The sequence below is a fragment of the Oncorhynchus kisutch genome, linkage group LG9 (assembly GCF_002021735.2).
Source record: "Oncorhynchus kisutch isolate 150728-3 linkage group LG9, Okis_V2, whole genome shotgun sequence".
Classification (NCBI taxonomy): domain Eukaryota; kingdom Metazoa; phylum Chordata; class Actinopteri; order Salmoniformes; family Salmonidae; genus Oncorhynchus; species Oncorhynchus kisutch.
In genome coordinates this window covers 29,929,110-29,947,715 of record NC_034182.2, presented here as the reverse complement: position 1 = coordinate 29,947,715, position 18,606 = coordinate 29,929,110, and the positions used below count along the sequence as shown (strand labels likewise).

Sequence of the window (18,606 nt, the reverse complement as noted above, 5' to 3'; positions counted from 1 at the left end):
AACGATCTGAGTCTCTAACTTTTAATGTTTCCAGTAAAGGAGTTATGAGCTGGATTATGCTTACTACTAGGAATAAAGGGTATTAGAAGCCAAAGGGCAGACAGAAGGCATAGAGAGGGAAAACTTCTCAAATATTATTTAAAAGCATCCTTCCTTCCTCAATAGTAATAGCTGATCTGGCAGTGGCATGACATAATTGGTGAAATTAAGCTAGTGGAAATGTTGTTTACACCAATCCAGTCATGTCAGGTTAGTGATTCCTTTTAAGAAATAAAATAAGTGACAAATAATTAAACAGCAGCAGTAAAATAACAACAGGAGGCTATATACAGGAGGTACCGGTACAGAGTCAATGAGCGGGGGCACCGGTTAGTCAAGGTAATATGTACAGTACATGTAGGTAGAGTTATTAAAGTGGCTATGTATAGATAATAGCAGAGAGTATAAGGGGGGGGGGGGGGGGGGGCAATGCTAATAGTCTGGGTAGCCATTTGAATAGCTGTTCAGGAGGCCTATGGTTTGGGGGTAGAAGCTGTTAAGAAGCTTTTTGGACCTAGACTTGGAGCACTGGTACCGCTTGCCATGTAGTAGCAGAGAGAATAGTCTATGACTAGGGTGGCTGGAGTTTGACCATTTTTAGGGCCTTCCTCTAACACCGCCTGGGATAGAGGTCCTGGATGGCAGGAAGCTTGGCCCCAGTGATGTACTGGGCCGTACGCACTACCCTCTGTAGTGCCTTGCGGTCGGAGGCCGAGCAGTTGCCATAACATGATGTGATGCAACCAGGATGCTCTCGATGGTGCAGCTGTAGAACCTTTTGCCGATCTGAGGACCTATGCCAAATATTTTCAGTCTCCGGAGAGTGAACAGGCTTTGTCATGCCCCCTTGACTTAGTGTTAAGAGCATGTGAACGTTGTGAGTAAGACCAAATCCCAGCTGTGTGACATTCATTATCTGAATAATTTACACTGTGGGACCAGAATGCAGTGTGAGCCAGTCAGGACAAACTTTTGGCTAAGCTGACATATTTTCATCCAAATACAGTACCAGTCAAAAGTTTGGACACACCTACTCATTCAAGGGTTTTTCTTTATTTGTACTATTTTCTACATTGTAGAATAATAGTGAACACATCAAAACTATGAAATCACACATCAAGTAGTAACCTAAAAAGTGTTAAACAACTCAAAATATACTTTATATTTGAGATTCTTCAAAGTAGTCACCTGGAATGCATTTCAATTAACAGGTGTACCTTGTTGAAAGTACATTTGTGGAATATCTTTCCTTCTTAATGCATTTGAGCCAATCAAATGTGTTATGACAAGGTAGGGTTGGTATACAGAAGATAGACCTATTTAGTAAAACACCAAGTCCATATTATGGCAAGAACAGCTCAAATAAGCACAAGAGAAACGACAGTCCATCATTACTTTAAGACACATGAAGGTCAGTCAATGCGGAACATTTCAAGAACTTTGAAAGTTTCTTCAAGTGCAGTTGCAAAAACCATCAAGCGCTATGATGAAACTGGCTCTCATGAGGACCGCCACAGGAAAGGAAGACCCAGAGTTTCCTCTGCTGCAGAGGATAAGTTCATTAGAGTTAACTGCAACTCAGATGGCAGCCCAAATAAATGGTTCAAGTAACAGACACATCTCAACATCAACTGTTCAGAGGAGACTATGTGAATCAGACCTTCATGGTCAAATTGCTGCAAAGAAACCACAACTGAAGGACACCAATAAGAATAAGAGAGTTGCTTGAGCCAAGAAAAACAAGCAATGGTCCAAATTTGATATTTTTGGTTCCAACCACCGTTTCTTTGTGAGACGCAGAGTAGGTGAACAGATGATCTCCGCATGTGTGGTTCCCACCGTGAAGCATAGAGGAGGAGGAGGTGTGATGGTGTGGGGGTGCTTGCTGGTGACACTGTCTGTAATTTATTTAGAATTCAAGGCACATTTAACCAGCATTCTGCAGCAATACGCCATCCCATCTGGTTTGCGGTTAGTGGGACTATCATTTGTTTTTCAGCAGGACAATGGCCCAACACACCTCCAGGCTGTGTAAGGGCTATTTAACCAAAAAGTAGAGTGATGAAGTGCTACATCAGATGACCTGGCCTCCACAATTCCCTGACCTCAACCCAATTGAGATGGTTTGGGATGAGTCCGACAACAGAGTTAAGGAAAAGCAGCCAACAAGTGCTCAGCATATGTGGGAAGTCCTTCAAGACTGTTGGAAAAGCATTCCAGGTGAAGCTGGTTGAGAGAATACCAAGAGTGTACAAAGCTGTCATCAAAGCAAAGGGTGGCTACTTTGAAGAATCTCAAATATAAAATATATTTTGGTTTGTTTAACACTTTTTTGGTTACTACATGATTCCATATGTGTTATTTCATAGTTTTGATGTCTTCACTATTATTCTACAATGTATTCATAAAGAAAAACCCTTGAATGAGTAGGTGTGTCCAAACATTTGACTGGTACTGTATGTTGAAACAGTAGGTCGCTACTTTGCTCATAATAAAGAACCCTGGTTTCCTTGTGCTCAGAAAATTAATTTTTATTCCTTGTGAAAATACCTGTCTCAGAATTAAAATTCAATGTACTTAAGCCGCAATAATGGTCGGGGGAGCTTGGCAGCCAGCCACATCGTGATCTCATGGTTCGGAGCAGTGGTGGTACAGCCCGCCAAGAGATAGAGAGAGGGAGTGAAAGGGACAGGGAGAGAGAGTTGGAGGCAGAGATTGAGACAAAGGCAGAGACAAAGGCACAGAGAGAACAAGAGGGGAGGGAGAGATAGAGGTCGACTGCAGTTCCACCACACGCATTGCCCCTGAAAGGACCCTGGCGCTCAAGCACAATTCTGCAGCTTCAGTGACATTCAGGCGTACGCAAGTCCATCTATTTAGATTTACTCCCATTGTGTTTCGTACAGAATCCATCTAGCAATGACAAGCGGCGGTGGAAAAACGGGAGAGATTTATTGGGCTTTAAAGGTATTTAATTCCCCATTTGTGAAGTGGCTGCCGAGAGTGATGTGTGAGTGGTGGGAAAAACCTGGCGACAGTAACTTTACTTTTGGCCCCTGACATTCTGCTCCAATCAATCAAACCCACTAGGTTTCATTGTCTGATGAAATCACGGAAATAGGATTATGTTTTTGTGAACGCACTGAACTGAAGACAACTCCAGCCTCCACTTCACTTCCCTTCTCCCTCCCCGGTCGAAGATGAGAGACTTTGGCGAATCCTGGCCGACGAGTCACCTCACCTTGTCTGCGGGCTAATGAGTTTACGGTGCGTTGGTGAGATACTGACCTTTTCCGAGCTGCGTCCATATTAAATGCCAAAATGATTACCGTTCAGAGATACGGCGGCGTGGGATGACGCTCCTTTCAATCAAGCCTGCTGTCACTGGATGAATGTTTCATTTTCACCTTGCATGGGGCAGATTGGAAGGATTTGGGTTTCCCAGGTGAGACCGGTGAACAGGTTCTCCACGGGAAGCCATCTTCATTTTTCCCCCCGTATGCCAGCTGCCATGTGAGGACTGGCTTTGTGTCAGGGCTGTGACATTTTTGTAATGACCGGATTAAAGGGTCCCGGAAAAATAACATTACATGGCGAGTCTTGAGGTTTAAATAAACTCCATGACACATTACACAATGAGTGACAATGAGTGACACAATGAGTTTAGAGGGCAGCCAGCCTCTCTCTTGTACACATGAGCCTAAACTGTTGGGGTTCCATACGCTAACAAGCATGTAGATTATTGGAATCATGTTCATGTTTTCACATACACTGTAGCAGGGGTGCACAAGTCAGTCCCAAACAGGACATATAGCATAATCAAATCTCAAAAGCCTTTAATATACCAACCCTTTGTTCTGAATGACAGATGGCATCTTAGTTCATCGAAAAACAGTAATCTTTCTCCGATAACATCTCCAATCTGACCTAAATATGCAAACAGGTAGGACACAAACAGATAGGAAAGATACTGAAGCCTCATGTTTACCTCGTATTCTTGTGAAAACTTCAGGTTGTCGTTGGCTTTCAATCGCTCCAGATGATCGGCCAGGTCCAAAATGGGGATTGGTGGGTGGTTGGCCATGCCTATCAATCAAACGGACAAGAGGTCAGTCGCCAGGGTAAGGGGTTGCTACCACAGTTACAACCAGTGAATCATTAGAAAAGCAGCGTGTGTGTAAGAGGTGGAAGTGATCGTTGTTAGGCCAGTTTTTCACTCAAAGCAGTGGCATGCTCATAGGAAGATATGACAGGAAAGGAAGCCAATGACAATAAATGAAGCACACTTCACTTCCTGTAACACTTCCTACTGTGAGAGAAGAATGTTATTTACGCCGAAGAGACCGGCGAGAGTTAACATGACGCAAGACACAAACAAATGCACAAACAAACCAAACGACAACGAAACTAATCAAAAAGTTAGGCCGAAATGTTGTCTGCTTTGATTGATGACTGGGGTGTCATTTTTTAACTCTGCCTCCTGCGATAGGTGACATGGCAATGAGTAACGTGTGGATTAGATGGGGGGGTGAGATTGACTACAAGCCTATGTAGAAAGGAGGAAGACAGCGGGATGGGAAAAAACCCCGTAACAAAACAAAAGAGAGAAAAGAAGAATGTGACGAATGCATAAACAAGACCAACTAACTTGACAAATGGAAGTTACTGGGGTAACTAGGGTCACCTGAACCTGCGGAGGAAACGGCGGCATAAATAAAATGTTGCAGACGATCGTAGCAATGTGATGATAATTTTGTTTTAGGGCTAGAAACAGTTGGGGAAGGGGTCTGAAGGAAACTAAAGTCCTACATTGTATCATCTAAAATGTCCCATTGACCAGTTAGTACCACACACATTGACATGCTAGAAGCTAGCCTCCGCCACAATACGTAAATCAGGGGGAAAGAAATTAAAACACTCAACAAAACAGAGCAGAAGAGGCAATTCGAAGACACTGAAGAACCGAGTCAAGAGATCACACAATCCTATAATGAAATCCATTCTGACCATCAGATATCATACAAAGCCTGCAGGCAGGACGTTTCACCTTGTATAAAAACTTTAGTGGACTTTACTTTGACAAGGAAGAACTGACATTGTTAAATGTAAATAGTGTTCTGGGTTCGTGACGGCAGCGCCCGCACAAAGGGCTATCACCGTGTCCCAGATAGCTGAGGTTTCATAATAGCCGGGACACAGGCGCCGTATTGCCCACTCTCCCGTCTGAGACAGGTGTCTGTCAGTGGTCTTTTCATCTACACTGATAACACAAGTAGCCATTAGCTAAAGGAAAAAACGGGACATATTTTCTTGTGTGCTCTCACTCGCGCTCTCACTCTCTCTCTCTCTCCGGAGGGTGTTTCTATCGGCCTCTACCGCTCAAGACTCATTTTCATCCGCAGGTTGACAATGGAACAATCGTTCGCCGAGTGGCGTCATGCACACATCAAGCGTCCTCAGAATGGAAATGTGCATTGAGGAGCAGCGACGTGCGATAGGGATGACAAGAGGGAGGGAGTGAGGGAGGGAAGAGAAACGCGGTATAATGTAGCACCAATCAGGGTTGGAGAGGAAGCTATAAAAGAGGGAGACAGAGATGTTTGGACCTCTCCAGCAAGTCGAGAGACACTTTGAGTGGCTCTTTGGAAAATTAGAAGGGTGTGTGAGACTAATCAAGATGGTTGTAGAGGTTTCCGGAATAGTTCCAGAATGGGGAAAGTGTGGAGGTTTAGATCACTCTGAACTCGGCTTCTCAAAGTGGAAACTGAGAGGGGGAAAAAAGGCCCCCTCTTGCCAAGTTTGTAATGGCCAGTAATGGATATAAGGTCATTGAGAGTAGGGGTTTCATAAATATTCATAGTCTTTAGAATGTATTCCTCTTTCATACGAGCTGACCTGAAAAATATGGCTTTAACATTCTAACATTCTTAGCCATTCTAACATCCAAACACCTGTCATACTGCTCCCACTAAGTTGAGCATGTCTCTTCACTCAAAAAAAGGTAGCTGGGAGAGAATACATTGGCTCTCCTCTGGACAAATAGACTGTGACGGCCATCTTTTTCCACTTGGTGACAAAAAGGGTCCCTTGACCAGGCAGCTCAGGCATGACGGATGTTCACCCCACCGCAGAAGGTCAAAAGGGAGGGGACGTTTGTGTTCACAGCTTGTCACTGGCCCGCTCTTCCCTCCACTGGCCTAATACAGGATGTAATATGGTATTATGACACTGTCATAGTATTGTAGTCTTCAACTCACCTCTAACTTTGACTTCCAACATGCTAAGCTGTCACTCTGAGGAGACTACTGTTAGCTTGGCGAAGGCCGCACAGGCAGATGATGTTAACTGCCATAAAAGTGTTAGTCTTACACCTCCTTCTCCAGCATCTCCCTCTCCTTCATTTTTCACTCTGTGTTTTTTTCTCTGCCACCTGTCCATTTTCCACACTTTGAACATTGACCCCACAGAATGTTCTAGTCACAAGAGCTCCGTGAGAAGTGTTGGTTTAGCATTTAGGAGATCACATTCACACACTCCCCCAATGATAACCAACCCCATTCACAATTTGATAAATGACATTCATTCTGCTCCTTTAAGTCAGGTAAAGATTAGTAACTACATTCATCTTATTTTGACTTTATTTTGACTTTAAAAAGTCATTGAGTGAATTGGATCTAAGAAGCCCTGCAGTGGTTGGTGTGATTGATGTTTGCTTTCACAATGGGTGAGATGGAAGTGATGGGCGTGAGCCCTTACCAGGCGTTTGGAAGTTCATGCGTCGAAGCTCCACAGGGTCGGTGGGGTTATGAGACAGCATATCCTTACTGTTGGGCAGACTGCCCTTTCTAGCTTCGGATTCTGCCCTTTTCCTGTGGGGAAAAAACATGTAAAACATCAATACTGTTGTTTTTATTTTTTAAGTTATATCATTTATTTGGTGCATTTTCCTTTCCTGTTGAAGACATTCCCTTAAATTAATATAATCAAATGTATGCATTTTACATATCCAATATAATGTCTTAATGATGAATTACATCAGATGTTCCAGGATAGCTCAAGTCCTCCTTTAATCCGACAGATTGTGTTATCTTTAGTATACGTGGGGATGAATGCTACTCTTAGTGGAACATATGTCATAATGTTCATAAATGCTTATCAGATTAACAATTCTAGAGGCATAAAGTTAAAGCATCTTTAATTCCTTCCGACAATACGAACAGAGTTTAAATAATTTCACATCATGCTTATGAGAATATATCGACGTGCCATATGTATTCAGACCTAAGATTAACCTACATGGAAGATGGAGATTTCATCAATGAACTATAATCCATCCATTTACTTTTTACCCCTTGCAATCGTTATATCAAAGAGCTTTGACAAGGGGATCTGCCCAAAGACTCAATACATTTGATCTGTGTAACGAGAAGTGTACAGAGTACAAGGGGGGCTATCACTCTACTACGAGTGACCTTTTAAATAGTTCATCATCATTTGACTTCTGACCTCCAACCTCTCCTAGTCAGGGCTAAGTGAAATCACTGGCCTGTGACCTTTGCATTATATGGGAAGCAATGAGGCTTGTGTAAACAGCCTTGGGGATCAATGGTGTAATGGTCAGGAACAACAACAAAAGACGGAATGGGTCGTGCGAGGTCGATGCCGCCCTCTGAGGTCATCGTTGCATGCGTTTTAACACATGCAGACAGGACCATACAGAATGACTCAAGCCTCCATACGATTTGCTACATTTGGTGGAGAAGACGGGCAAGAAAAAGGCTGAAAAGGATAGCATGGGTACATCTGAACACAGAGTCTATGTCTAACATTGTGAGAGTGTGGTAAATCTACCTTAACCAGAACCTACAATGTAATAGCCATCTAGCGATGCAAGGGCTCACTTGATAAAAACACATGTAAAATGCAATGCAATGATTGGGGAGTAGTTGTGCGGGGAAAGCTGGGAAAATGCTGTTCAAGTGCTTTCCTGGCCAGTGAGTACATTTGGCTGTGACGTCATACTGTTGAAGAAATATATCTATTTTTGATAGATATATATCATTTTGAGAATTAAGGAGAAAGTGAGGGGGAGCAGTCAAGGCATTGTAATGCATGCAGGTCTGTTCTAGACAGGCAAGTAAGTTGTCTCTTGCGGACGCATGGTGTTGGAATCTAAGAAACGGGGATTTCTAGCGGTTGTGTTCATTGAGAAATGACCCCTTCGTATTGAGACAGACAGGACAATCAGACGTGTTGGTGAGATGGCTCAGTATTCAGTGAATATCAAGATGAAAACGTTACAACGTGTCAACTCTAATGACAAGCTAGGTTCTCTTCAAATGGGAATAATATCAAATATATTGATGTTTTAATGTAATGTAGGGTGAGAGTAACAAAAGCAATGAAAGATCACTTCAAATCTTTAGGATGAACTGTCCTGGCTGATCAAATATACAGTGTCAATTCAAATTCAAGCATTTGGAACTTGGGTCTGAATTCAATCAATGCAAACAGCTGACTTTTGAACGAGCGTTGGATTTGCACAACAGCGGAAAACCACTTTCTGCAATGATTGAACTTTGTCCAACAAGATAGAATGTAGGAAATGTCCTCAAAGGGATACTAAAAGGGTTGAGGTGGGGGGTTGTTGTGGTATTGTCAGCATATCACATCCTTTCACTCTTACCTGTCTGGTTTGCTGCTCCATTCGTAAGCAGGGAAAAGAAAGCATGACAGGACGTTAGCTGGCACGGCAACATGACCCGTCGCTATGACGACTGAATAATATTGACAACAGTATCATGCCCCATAGGCTGAAGTTGAAGTATAGCGTTCATATTTTATACTGTAATGTACCATTTCCTGTTAAATACTAACTACAAAAAATAACAATTGTATCTCAATGTTGATTAGCGTGCAAGATTAGCATTGCTTAGATAATATCATTTGAGTTTAAATGGCCTTTCCCCTTACCCATTGTAAAAAAAAAAAGCCACCTATATTCGTTGTGATCTGTTTTGGGGTCTGGAACACAGGGAACCATGACTTTCAGCTCAGATTAACATAAACATGTTTATGATCTGTATCCAAGTGGGGATGTAGGTGTGCATCTTCCTGTGACTGATTTATACAGTTCATCAGCGATGCTGTGTTGCTATGATCTTGTCCTTTCCCCTGCCTCAACACACACGGTAATGTTGTCATTTTCTCTTCACACAGGGCACCAATTCTATCACATTGATCTTGACAAGTGATATATCTCCTGGTTATGGACCGGAAAGTCCCGACACGCAGGTGACATTGACTTGGTCATTGTTGTGTAAATCTGCCTGGGCACAAACAGAAACCAGAGAAGCCCCCCCCCCCCCCCCCCCCTCTACGTTAATTCGATGTCCGAAAGTTAGTTCAATACTCTTCTCGGGTGCCTCTGACATTGCCCGTCCAACATGGAAGCCCTGGGACAACCAAATAGTCACACACACCTAACAATTTAAGGTAAATAGCCATAAGACTCAATGATGTTGGATTGGTATTGGTATTTTTAATGTTGGATTGATGTTGGTATGTTTAATGAATACCTATGCATTCAAGGATACTTTGCATGTTCTTGCGTGGTGTTGAGTGGACAACATACCTATTGATAGACTGACTATAAGCACAGATTCACCAAAGTCTTCTCTCAAGACTGAGCGTTAATATGCTCTACAGTGTCATTCAATGTGGATGCTATGGAGACTGCTCCACGTGGCCCAAAGCAGTATTCACTCAAGGTTGAAAATAGACAAGGGAGAAGCTAGGATAGAGAGATGTGTCCTTGTGAAGCACCAGGGCAACAAGGGGTCAACCAAGCAAGCCAGGAGCGCGGTTCCCTTGTGTGTGTGTGGGGGGGGGGGGCACTGACACGTAGCAGATACTCTGAGCACTCCCCTCCTACGCCTAACTGATGAGCGGTGACAGCAAACGGCCAGCTTCTGCCGGGGTTCCAGGACAAGAGATGCTCCGATTTTTTTCTCTGTGTGTTGCATTACAACCTGTAATTCTATTTGTAATTTGTCCATTTTGTTTCAAAAAATTCAAATATTTGTTGTTGTTTTTTACGGAAAAGTGGTGAATGCAATATGTATTCAACCCCTTTGTTGTGAAGCCCCTAAATAAGATCTGGTGCCACCAATTACCAATTAAGTCACATAATTAATTAAATAAAGTCCACCTGTGTGAAATCTAAGTGTCACATGATCTGTCACATGATCTCAGTATATATAAACCTGTTCTGAAAGGCCCCAGAGTCTGCAACACCACAAACGGCACCATGAACACCAATGAGCTCTCCACACAGGTCAGGGACAAAGTACAGATCAGGGTTGGGTTATGAAAAAATATCAGAAACTTTGAACATCCCATGAGGTAATTAAATCCATTATTTCGAAAATTTAAAGTATATGGCACCACAACAAACCTGCCAAAAGAAGGCTGCCCACCAAAACTCACGGACCAGACAAGGAGGGCATTAATCAGTGAGGCAACAAAGAGACCAAAGATAACCCTGAAGGAGCTGCAAAGCTCCACAACGGAGATTGGAGTATCTATCCATAGACCCACTTTAAGCCGTACACTCCACAGAGCTGGGTTTTACGGAAGAGTGGCCAGAAAAAAAGCCATTGCTTAAAGAAAAAAATGAGCAAACACGTTTGGTGTTTGCCTAAAGGCATGTGGGAGACTCCCCAAACATATGGAAGAAGGTAGTCTGGTCAGATGAGACTAAAATTGAGCTTTTTGGCCATCAAGGAAAACGCTATTTCTGGCGCAAACCCAACACCTCTCATAACCCGAGAACGCCATGGTGGGAGCATCATGCTGTGGGGATGTTTTTCCATCGGCAGGGACTGGTCAAAATTGAAGGAATGATGGATGGCGCTAAATACAGGGAAATTCTTGAGGGAAACCTGTTTCAGTCTTCCAGAGATTTGAGACTGGGACGGAGGTCCTTCCAGCAGGACAATGACCCTAAGCATACTGCTAAAGCAACACTCGAGTGGTTAAAAGGGAAACATTTACATGTCTTGGAATGGCCTAGTCAAAGCCCAGACCTCAATCCAATTGAGAATCTGTGGTATGATTTAAAGATTGCTGTACAACAGCAGGAACCCATCCAACTTGAAGGAGCTGGAGCAGTTTTGCCTTGAAAAATGGGCAAAAATCCCAGTGGCTAGATGTGCCAAGATTTTGGCCTTTCTAGGGAGTTTTTCCTAGCCAACGTGCTTCAACACCTGCATTGCTTGCTGTTTGGGGTTTTAGGCTGGGTTTCTGTACAGCACTTTGAGATATCAGCTGATGTACAAAGGGCTATATACATAAATTTGATTTGGTTTGATTTGAAGCTTAGAGACATACCCCAAGAGACTGGTAGCTGTATTGCTGCAAAAGGTGGCTCTACAAACAGGGGGGGGGGGGTGTTGAACAGTTACGCACGCTCAAGTTTTCTGTCTTATTTCTTGTTTGTTTCACAATAAAAAAAATTGTGCTAGGCATGTTGTATAAATCAAATGATACAAACCCCCTAAAAATCTATTTAAATTCCAGGTTGTAAGGCAACAAAATAGGAAAAATGCCAAGGCGGGTGAATACGTTCGCAAGCCACCGTATGTGTTTGATTGAGAGTGCTTGTGTACATGTAAATGTGTATGTGTATGTGTGTGTGTGTGTGTGTGTGTGTGATTGAAAGTGCATGTGTATATGTGTGTGCCTGTTCGTGTGATTGAGCGTGTATCTTTTCTGAAAGGTAGACTGTGTGTGATAGTGTATTTGAATGTGCTTAATATGTCTATCTCTCTCACCTTTTTGTGGATGTGTGTGTGTCTCTTTCTCCAGTCCTTACCTCTTGTACAGGAGGATGGCGATGACGATGCAGATGATGAAGACAACAGCGAGCACTGGGCCCACCACCCAGATAAGTCCCTCCTCCTCGTCAATGATTGGCTGGGGGTCAAGGTCAGCTGACACAAGAGGGTCAGAGTAGGGGCTTGTGGCATACATGGTCTGGGAAGGAGAGGAAGGGGATTGGTATTACTCATAGTGGGATCATTTATTTAAATAAATAAAAACATTTAATAGACTAGTAATTACATGTTAGTAGAATATAGCAGAGTAGAGTAGAAGACGAACTTGGGAAATGTAGTTACCACAATGTAGTTACCCAAGTTGTGCAGAATAGGATAGGATAGGATAGGAAATACTTTTGGCTGACTCCAATTCCACTATTCCTCTGCCTACTGTGACTTTGAAAACCCATTTTGTGATCCCAGTTCAGACTAGGTTCCTTATCGTTCCTCAACATAAAATGATCTCTTCCTCTACAGTGTCTAGAAAAACAACCTGCACTCTCTCACATCTCTATCCTCACAGAGGAACTCCGATCAATAGAACTCAGCCCTTCTGTGAGGCCACTGAAAGTTTCCAAGTTCAAAAGTTTCCAACTTTCATCTTAGAACACGTAGATTCGGTCAGTCTGACTTTCACAAAGACATTGGGACAACCTGTATGTGACATCTACGCCACCATTAGCCTATTCAAAGTTATTGTGTCAATGCTAATTTACAAATTCACCTCTCCAAACGATATGGGTATGTTGAAATACTGTATCTCTAATATCTCTAATTTCTGCCCTGATTGAGTTCCGTCGCGTCATTCTGAGGGGAACGAAATAAAGAATGTGGCTTTGGGGCAAAGAAAAAGACAATCAGTGCTGTGGTGGACAAACTGGAGATTCCCTCCCATTTTGTCAGCCCACCCGCCTGCCATTATCATCCTCCTTTACCTGTAGTCAGGACTGGCGGAGTCCAAGACAGACTGCTGTAAAACCTCCCAGCTCATCAAATACATAATTCTACCGCGTTTAGTCAACTAATCATGCCCCTTTCTCCTTTGACTCACACACACACACACACGCACACACACACGCACACACAGACACACACACAAGCTGCAGTGGAGGAGATAAAGGCATTCGCCCGTAGGCGCGCAATTAAAGAGGAGTCCCGTTATAGAGATATTCCTGCGATTGGCAGGAGCCCCTGTGGAATTTCCCCTCTGCAGTAGCGGACTCCGTTCTTTGCCTTGGCCCTTTTTCAGAGACCGGAGCTCAAAAGGACTCGACGTAACGCATCCATCCAAGGGAGGTGCCCCCTGCCAAGACACAGTGGATTTGGGTCTTTGACGTTTAACATGCAACTTTAAGCATGAAGGCGAAAGATCCCTGGCAAAGGAAATCACCAGAGGGCCGTCTGTAGTGCCTGTTTGAACTAATTCCTTTATGGAGTGGGGTGTCTAAGAGAAGAGAAACAAAGGAAGAGAGAGAGAGAGAGAGAAAAGGTTTCTAAGAAAAAAAAGTATAAAAAGGCATATACTTACATTTTCAGAGATATCGAGGACAGCAAGCACAAAGAAGATGTACTCTTGGCCGTTGGCGAGCTGCTTGTTTTCAAAGTCACCATAGATCTTGGTGTCTCCCAGAGTGAAGTCGGTGGGAAGGTCTTTGAAGTAGGCAGCGATGTAGGCTTTGGGCTCAGCTTGCCTCCGGAAGCGAAGGCCTCGGCTTGTTCGGTTAATCTCTTTCAGCAGCTAAAAGTGAAGAGTAGAAATGATGCAGACAGTCGATAAAAAGGAACAAAGAGTTGTTTTACAGTCGCACAAACGTGGACACAAACACACACACACAGAGATCAAATCTGTGTTACATCCCTCCTGATTACAAAAGCTCAAACTACTGATTGCAACGGAAGAGGAAATATTACCATTTGGATTTCATTTGTCTTACACGGCAAGGATTTTCGACGTGTGGATTTTCCTAAATGAGATTCTAGAATAATCATATGTACTGTCAAACATTTCAAAAGGATTTTAAGTCATCAAAAATCAGATTTTTTAAAGAAAGGAGACAACGTTTTGATGTTCCAGTGGCTCTGCCGTTTCTGTGTGTGTGTGTGTGTTTGTGCGTGTACACGTGTGTGTATGTGCATGCATGTGTGTGTATTGTGTTCCTGACTGGCTCAGGGTGAAATCCTTGGCCCTGATGTCACAACACATTTTAATTTTTGGCTCCATTGGCGATATAAAGAGGATGAGGGTTAAAGTGCTTAAGCATTGCGTAACCTTTGAAGAAAAGAGAGGCAAATATGTTGTAACCTGACTAAATTTGCAGTACTTGTGGATAGGTAAGGATATATTACGTTGATATATTCCTCAGATACCAGAACCATCACAATTGCATGATGGCTTATAGTCACTGGAATGCACTGATTTTAATTGTATATTAGCAAATACCCTGTGGCATGCAAAATAACAGGGGTTAATATAGGTGGGGTTACTCATTGAAAGTGCTAAGAGCACCAAATGTCCTATGTTTTTGATTTAACTGACCTGCAAGACCAGGTGTGTTGAATTTAGGCAATCACTTAACTGATCAATTAGCTCAGTTGGTCTGGTGTGGTGCCTAGTTGGAACAAAATCCTGCAGTACCTGCAGCACTCCAGGAACAGGTTTGCCTACCCCTGGCCTCAGGTATCACTTAAACAACAATGTAATGGTGTTCTGTTCCTTGCTCAGCATGGGTAAATACATACACACACACACACCACCACTCCCATTATGTAAGTGGCCAGGAGCCTTACGCAACATCCAAATCAAAATACAGGGGTGAGTCCCCAAGGCGACTGTATTGTCTCATAACAGAAAAATGCTGCTTCAGCATATTCGAAACCAGTCTAACCCCCTCTCAGCCCCCCATCTCCCCTAACGTCTCAAATTGCATTGTTGCACTGCACTAATAGGACGACCTGTCATTATTTACCTACGAGCAACACCAGGCAACCTGGACAGAATGTGAATGAGGTCACACTTTTACAATGGGAGTATGATTGCTTCCGCACAAAAAAGGCAGAACTTGGCTTGCTCTTATGGGAAAGTGTAATGGTATGCAGTTCTACGCTCAAGTGTTATTGCTATAGGCTACAAGATAACGCTGATTCATGCCCAATGAAAACTGACATAAATAAGGGAATGTATGTAAGGGTTTCATGTCTGCTTGACTTCCCGAAATGAACACATCGTATCAACGTAAGCCAAGCCAGCTACTCGGTCAGAACTCTACGTCCATATCTCTCTCTCTCTCTGGAGTGTGTGTGCGCCTGTCGAGTGTCTGCACTGGCTTTGTCACAAGGGCCGGTGGCACTGTCCGATAATGTCTTCAATCATCTCCCATGTCAACACGGCTAAATCCAGCCGCCCTTGGGAAAAGTTGTGAAAAGGTGAGAGCCTGATATTGACAAACAAATCAATTCTGACGGGAGGGGGCGACTTTTGGGTAATCGTTCAAGGCGTGACACATCAGCCAAAATCGGCAGATGAGACTCTGCGAGACAACAGCATGGCTACCCAGACTATTTGCATTGCCCCCCCCCCTCTTTTACACTGCTGCTACTCTCTGTTATCATCTATGCATAGTCGTTTTTATAACTCTACCTACATGTACATATTAACTCAACTAATGGTTAGTTGAGTTAATATGTACATGTAGGTAGAGTTATTAAAGTGACTGTGCATAGATGGTAACAGAGAGTAGCAGCGGTGTAAAAGAGGGGGGGGGGGGCAAGGCAAATAGTCTGGGTAGCCATTTGATTAGATTTTCAGGAGTCTTATGGCTTGGGGGTAGAAGCTGTTTAGAAGTCTCTTGGACCTAGACTAGGCGCTCCGGTACAGCTTGCCGTGCTGTAGCAGAGAGAACAGTCTATGACTAGGGTGGCTGGAGTCTTTGACAATTTTTAGGGCCTTCCTCTGACACCGCCTGGTATAGAGGTCGTGGATGGCGGGAGGCTTGGCCCCAGTGATGTACTGGACTGTTCGCACTACCCTCTGTAGTGCCTTGCGGTCGGAGGCCCGAGCAGTTGCCATATCAGGCAGTGAGGCAACCAGTCAGGATGCTCTCGAGTGCTGCTGCATGTGGTGAAGAACCTTTTAAGGATCTGAGGATGCATGCCATATCTTTTCAGTCTCCTGAGGGGGAAAAGGTTTTGCCGTTCCCTCTTCAGGACTTTCTTGGTGTGCTTGGACCATGTTAGTTTGCTGGTGATGTGGACACCAAGGAACTTGAAGCGCTCAACCTGCTCCACTGCAGCCCCTTCGATGAGAAGGGGGCATGCTCGGTCCTCTTTTTCCTGTAGTCCACAATCATTAACATAGCTGAGAGACGGTCTATATGCGTTTCACGCATCACAAAGAGCATGCACACTTTACGATATGACGGCAAAATCCTTACGTAAGCTTCCTCCACTAATGTACCTGAGCATACACAGTGCATGAAAGCTTCTCAAATACCTAGACCGGCTAAATATAAATGTTGTCAAGTACTTTTGTGCATAACCAATGTGATACCTTTCCCTTGAATAAGGACAGACACAGAGGCCTGATGCAGCTCTTCAAGGTAATTTCAGTTGAGAGGGAGAGAGTGGGTGGGAAGGGGGGGGGGGGGGGGGGGGTTGAGTTGCAGTGCACTTGATGACTACTCCATGTTCTACCTCATTTCCATATGAATAATGCTCTCTGCAGCTATTTGCATCAATCAACCAGCCGTGTCCCCAGGTTTACCCACCCCCATCCTCTCCTATCTGCAGAGTTAAGAGCCGAGTTCTTCCTACCACCTTTCTTTTTAGTAAGACTTGAGAGAGTGATGAGACCTAGGCAGTCTCTACTAGATTTGGGTTGAAGTTAATTCCATTGTAATTCACTCAGTACTGAGTCGTCATTGTGAATAAGAATTTGTTCTTAACTGACTTGCCTAGTTAAAAAAAAATAATAATAATATAGAGAATCCACAACAGGAATCGAATGGTAATGTCTAATAAGGACTTTTTGGAATCTGTATTCATTTCTTGGATTATTTTGTGGTACCTACCTCTTCTAGGTTCATCTCATCTGGACTGTCCCAGGGTTTGTGGAACTTTCCTGTGCGCTGTTTCTTCAGAGGCACCACCACTATGTAGTATCCCCTAGAAAATGAGAGGGGAAAAAAAGAAAACAACACAAGCTCTTCAAGGTCATTGTCAGTTCACTCCACAATACGTTAACAATGCACCATTTTTACATGGTCACATGCTGAGTCTAGACAAAACAAACCAAGATCAAAGCATTCCGCTTCAGACACAACAATGTTTAGTCTCCATGGGGACCATAACACGTCTTTTTGTTGAGAAGCTTCCTACTAATCCTGTAGGTGTAATAGGGTAGGAGGCATTGAGGACAACAGACAAAGGCAACAAATGATTGCGACATTAGCGAGTTACGCTAGACCGTTATCATTCCATTAAGAGTTGGTTTTCTTCCATGGTTGTCTTTTAATTGAAGCATGATCAGAAAAGTCAGGCACACTGTCACACCTCGCTGAAGACTCTGTGGGCTAATTAGCAGCCCTTCGCGAGGGAGAGAAGAGGAGCTGGAATTAGAGGGATTTTCATCCCCCCATCGGGCGGCAAGGGAGATAATAGCCTCTGCCAGACTTTTTTGAGGGCTTCTCCTGGCTGGGCACAGTGCTAGCTAGCTTTAGCCAGGAAGGCAGTGTGGCAGGCTAATGGGAAGCTAATTAGCTTAAGCTCTGGCACGGGGGAGAGTGGGCCCGAGCGCATCCAGCAAGATCAAAATCCGAAATGGGTTTGAAATGCCAGTCTACAATTGGATCTGCATGTTGGCCTTTTGACAACCCAGAGCTTATTTGGAAAGTCAGGGAGAGACATTACAAGACTTAATACTGGGGAGTGGGATAAATTGGATGGGGGAATGTATGGTGTCATCCTCTCTGTGTTGAGGAAGAGAGAACAAGAGGAACAGGCTTGATACAATGCAGTGAATGGAAAATACAGTGTACAATTCTAAAGAAAGCAATGAAGTTCAGTGCTGATGTTCTGACCTTTCAAACCCTGTCAAACAAACAAAGTGGTGAGAAATCTGTGAAAAATCTTGTCCCTTTCAGTTACTAGGTGCAACTATACAGATAACGTAACAGCAATGTGAGTGACATTGAGCAATAAGGAGAAATAAGCTTTAATGGTATCATGCTGATATAATTGAACCAAAAGATGAGCTGAAGGTAAATAAATGGATTAGGTCAGCCACCGAGACACATTAATTAAGTGCAATCAAATTAGGCTAAATAGCCAGCTCTGTAAGTACAAGTCTGCAATTAGCGATAGCATTAGTTTTAATCCCCGCCACTCACCTGACTTTCTCTGAAGTCTGGACTGAGGGTAGCTCTACAGTGACTTTGCCATCCAAGTTGGTCTTGCCAATCAGGTAGGGCTTGGTGCGCAGGATGTCAGGGGCGGTCATGGTGGAGACGCGGTGCTGGAGACCGCCAGCGCTGTTGCCCCGGTTGGTTAGCAGGAAGGAGTACTGTGTCTCGGGCTGTAGACCCGTGATCAGCTTCTGAGTGAGCTTGCCGTCCACCTCCACGCTCTGGCCGTCATCATAAAGGATCTGGATGTGCGATGGAAGGAAAGGGTGTGTGAATGTTGAGGATATGCA

The 18,606-nt window shown here is 43.7% G+C and overlaps 1 protein-coding gene across 31 annotated transcripts in view; it reads right to left on the bottom strand.

The window, feature by feature from the left end:
- Positions 1 to 18,606, bottom strand: part of LOC109897033 (receptor-type tyrosine-protein phosphatase delta) — a 593,471-nt gene that overhangs the window by 40,509 nt on the left and 534,356 nt on the right. For 14 of the 31 annotated variants that reach the window (XM_031832363.1, XM_031832373.1, XM_031832382.1 and 11 more), the window contains 8 exons: positions 18,302 to 18,558; positions 16,985 to 17,078; positions 13,447 to 13,656; positions 11,915 to 12,075; positions 8,726 to 8,740; positions 6,796 to 6,908; positions 4,688 to 4,729; positions 4,028 to 4,125 (listed from right to left, as the gene is read on the bottom strand). In XM_031832363.1, coding sequence (XP_031688223.1) covers positions 4,028 to 4,125; positions 4,688 to 4,729; positions 6,796 to 6,908; positions 8,726 to 8,740; positions 11,915 to 12,075; positions 13,447 to 13,656; positions 16,985 to 17,078; positions 18,302 to 18,558 — 990 coding nt within the window. The remainder of the gene's footprint in view (positions 1 to 4,027; positions 4,126 to 4,687; positions 4,730 to 6,795; positions 6,909 to 8,725; positions 8,741 to 11,914; positions 12,076 to 13,446; positions 13,657 to 16,984; positions 17,079 to 18,301; positions 18,559 to 18,606) is intronic. The other 17 variants (XM_031832396.1, XM_031832377.1, XM_031832387.1 and 14 more) reach the window with 5 other exon arrangements.